Here is a 4,058-nt window from a genome sequence, read left to right as displayed (position 1 = left end):
ATGAAGTCAATAAGATTTTGAGAAAATGTAATAAAAAAAAAAAAAAATTACATACATAATTTACATTGAAATAATATTTTGTTTATGATCCACATTGTCCGTATTAAAATGTTCTTTTATTATTAATATATTTTTAAATACATCAGAAAAAATATTTATAATCTAAATTAATTTTTTTATTAATATTTTTTAAATATCACCTATTTTAGGTAAAAAATAAATAGAATATAATTCTTTTCCTAACCTATATTTATAAGAATCAAATTTAGATTTTAAAATATATTTTTACATTAAAAAACATAAATCTCAGATTTAAATAAATATATGCTAAATTAATCAAATGGCACATTATACAATTTCATAATTACTTTAATTTTGACTAACACAACTAATACAATAAAAATATATTTTTGATTGTAAGAAAACTATTAATTAAACTCTTTTTGAAAAAAAACTCAGCTGTAACTTAGTTCACATATGCAACTTGGAAGATTGTCCCTCTTCCTCTGTTGTCTTTTCAGATTCAGCTTACGCGCTACTTCCGACTTCCATAACCAAAGAGATCTGGACATGTGTTTGATGTGTACCTCTTATCACTGTTATATTTTCCGACAAATAATATTCATTTTTTCATGATAACAAACACTTGACCTTCCGGATTGTTGGGTATTTTTCTTCAATGGGGAAATACCAAAACCAAATAAACAAACACACAGAGGCAATGCTCTGTTTTACCTCCACAGGATTTTTATGCACAGACAACTTAAAAAAAATTCATGAAGAAACAGAGTATTTCACCACCACTAAAACATTCTATTCATTAAAACAAAAACTGATACATCCTCTTTTACTGAGAGGGATTTACCACTGTAAAATTGTTTTCATATTCACTGCTGTGAAAAACAACTTACTGCTGTAACAAAAGTTTACATGAGCTTACTGCTGTAAAACAAAATTTACATTCACTGGTGTGAAACACTTTTACATGCTGTTGTTAAAAACAAAACTTACAGAGTTACAAAAACTCGCTCCACCATTATCTTTATGCACTGCTGTGCAAAACCACACATGGTTTTTCCCTACACCAAAAATTACATCATCTGGTTCTCTTTTTACACACTGCTGTGTGTTCAATACATACCACACATGGTTTTCGCTTCACCACTCTGATTTTTACTCTACTGTGAACTCACACTAAAAACCTCCCGTGTGCCATACAAGAAACAATGGTCAACACAGTAATAAATTACATACTCATATCCCATACAGAATTTATGTAATAAGTACATACGCCCATACCTTTTCATAAAAAAAACTTACGAACTCTATGTAAAACTTTAATATTTTACCTACCACTATGACATTTCATTAAGACGTATGGTCAACCAAAACTTAGATTTACTCCACGCAACATTTAATATTTGCCGTCGGGTGAATTTCAAACATTATGCAATTTGGTTTTGGGAAGCCATCGGGTCCACACCATCGCATCGCAACTTTACTTATGTCAAAGACCCCGACTCTATGACATTGCCGATAGCGATGTGCCGATGCGATATCGGCGATCGCTTATCGCAAACACAAAAGCTTCTTTATAACTCCTTCACTTTGACTTTGCCGATGCGATATCGGCGATCGCTTATCGCAAACACAAAGGCTCCTTTATAATTCCTTCACTTCATTTTGCCGATGCGATATCGGCGATCGCAGTTGAAATTATATTTTCAACACGGATGGAGCAGTGGTATCCCACTCCATTGTAACCCAGAAAACGTGAAAGTCACCTTCTCAGCACAATCAATTTTCTTTATTCAATTCATTAAAAATAGCCTGTTGACTGAATGAGATAATGTGTGGTACAGTTAAATGTTGTACCTTAATTAATGTAATGTTACTTTGGTACATGTCTGCTCTTTCGCCGCTGATTACTCTTGCGGCCTTTGGTTTTCATCACCAATTGATCTACTTCCTGTGCAATTTTATTAACCACTCCTTGAATCGCGAGGTCGAACGAATCTGTGAAGTCTACACTGGAGTCGCGAGGATCTGCGTATGTAATGGAAGGAATCAACCCAATTACTTCCCTCCGCATCTTCTCTACCTGATCTGCACTAAAGGCCTGCAGATGTTCCTCGATGCTCAGATTGCTAGCGCCCTGCACACCCTCTTCTGGAATATAAACAGAATATGCATTTGGGTTCTCAGGCAAATGCCATCTGTACTGAGTATAAGCCGAATGCTCCGTGAAGAAAACCGGGATGCAACCTGCAAGCATAGAGTCAAAAATAGAACGCCGCGTGAAGGAATCCCCCTGCGGTTGTAGGCAGAACACGGAATTGGTGAAGAGTCTCATCACTTCTGCAGGGTCGTGGCACATGCTCGGCCCTTGCTTGCATTTCAACGTTTTACAACGCGGAGACGAAGAGCATTGCTCCAAGATGTGACCTCTGATAGACGCCTTATCGAGTCCGAGCCGAGGGGCGCCTGCGAAGGAGAAGAGGATTTGTCGGGTCTTCGATCTCATTTTCTTCTGCCACCGCTCAATCTCCGACCGCTTGCGGGGATGGAAATAGGAAGGATAGGGGATCCCGTGTTGGTTCTTGTGCCACGGGTGCGCTTCGATTAAAAGACTCGACATGTTCTTCACCTCCGGGAGAAGCAGAAGTTTATTGCCCCACGCGCTCGGGCTATCTTTGTCTCTCACAAAATCCCAAGCAATTCGTCCCATCACCATGAAATGATCTCTGCCCCATCTTCTCTTCCACTGCGATTTACTCCTCAGAAACTCTACGAGTTCGATCCCGGCGCAATCCCTCGCCGTCAAATTGTGATCCCGGGCGTGCGTGGACATGTCGAAGCCTGCGTAGAAAGGCACGTAAAATGCCGTTGCTTTAGAAGGACGCAAAGTGAGGCATCGGTAGCGCTTCATCCTCTCATGAAAAATAACTTCCGCAGTAAACTGATTAGTAGAAAACCATGATGATTCTGCAACCTCGGCGTCTGCCTCAGGGTCACCCAGCTTCTTCCCCAACTGCACTAATGGCTGGCCAAGCCCTGAATTGGCTATATGCGGACACATATTCGTCCACATGCTCAAATTCTGGCATTCTCTCAAAAGAAGGTCGTTGAATTTTGAGGGCAGATTGTACATGTAAACATACCTGCCATCGCAGTCTTCTGCCAACAATCTTTCATCTTTAATACCTTTGAGTTCTTTTGATCCGGATCCTGATTGCTGCACTGCCGAAAGTAATGCGGTCCGATCAGTATCCGCCGACGGGCTATCGGTAACCTCCGTCAAAGTGTGTCCATCTGTGACGACGCTGGATTGTTGCTGGTGCGTCATCTGTAACGCACTTCTGTATGGATCTGTCCTTGCAAAGTCCATGAGGAAGGGTGCCAAGAGAATAATCCAGCAAATAGAAGAGTACAGGAGAATGCAACACAACCTATTCTGAAAACTCTGTTTCGCCATGCTTCCTTGGTATTGGAATGCAAATACCTATAGGCTACAGTTCTCTACCTCTGTGAGTCTGCAATGTCAGAGTCTTTGGCAGACACAGTGAAGATGTTCTCAAGGCGCTTGTCTTACAGCATTCAAACTGTCATCGCGAAGATAGGATCATCATAACTGATCTTGAAGACGCACGGCAGGGTGAAATTTTTGAGGTTGACGTTCTTTTAAAGCTTTGAAGTAACTAGTGAAACTACCATCCTTTATTGCGCAGTAATTTAGTGCTCTGGCTAGTTACAATATCAAAGCTGCCTGAATGACTAAGAGATCAACAGACGTGACTGGAATTGTTCAGAGTTCTCTCGATAAGATCTTCAAATGGAAGAAGAGTTAATCGTCATTGCACTCTTTCCCTGGTAAGGGTTTATCAGATTTTTGAATAAATTTAAAATAATATTTCGACTGATATTTCGGCATTCTTCCTATTTCATATGGATATTGAAGAGCTATGGAAAATTAGACATTCGTTAACGGACATCGAAAGTCCAAATTCACTCGTAGAATTATGACCCATCAAGGCAGGATTTTTCATTGAAAAGTACCA

The 4,058-nt window shown here is 39.5% G+C and overlaps 1 protein-coding gene across 1 annotated transcript; it reads right to left on the bottom strand.

Moving 5' to 3' along the window:
• Positions 1–1,891: 1,891 nt before the first annotated feature.
• LOC149196039 (xyloglucan galactosyltransferase KATAMARI1 homolog) lies at positions 1,892–3,475 on the bottom strand. Its single transcript, XM_089408128.1, has one exon. The coding sequence runs from the start codon at positions 3,473–3,475 to the stop codon at positions 1,892–1,894; it is 1,584 nt and encodes a 527-aa protein (XP_089264254.1).
• Positions 3,476–4,058: the final 583 nt, after the last annotated feature.

This window comes from Pinus tabuliformis, chromosome 2_2 (assembly GCF_031772625.1).
Source record: "Pinus tabuliformis cultivar Carrire ecotype Pingquan chromosome 2_2, CPIR1, whole genome shotgun sequence".
Taxonomy (NCBI): domain Eukaryota; kingdom Viridiplantae; phylum Streptophyta; class Pinopsida; order Pinales; family Pinaceae; genus Pinus; species Pinus tabuliformis.
The sequence above is the reverse complement of the archived record's forward strand: the minus strand, read 5'-3'. Positions and strand labels throughout refer to the sequence as shown.

Bases quoted from the DNA above. Each gene is read 5' to 3' on its own strand.
- LOC149196039 (XM_089408128.1), bottom strand. From the start codon at position 3,475: ATGGCGAAACAGAGTTTTCAGAATAGGTTGTGTTGCATTCTCCTGTAC.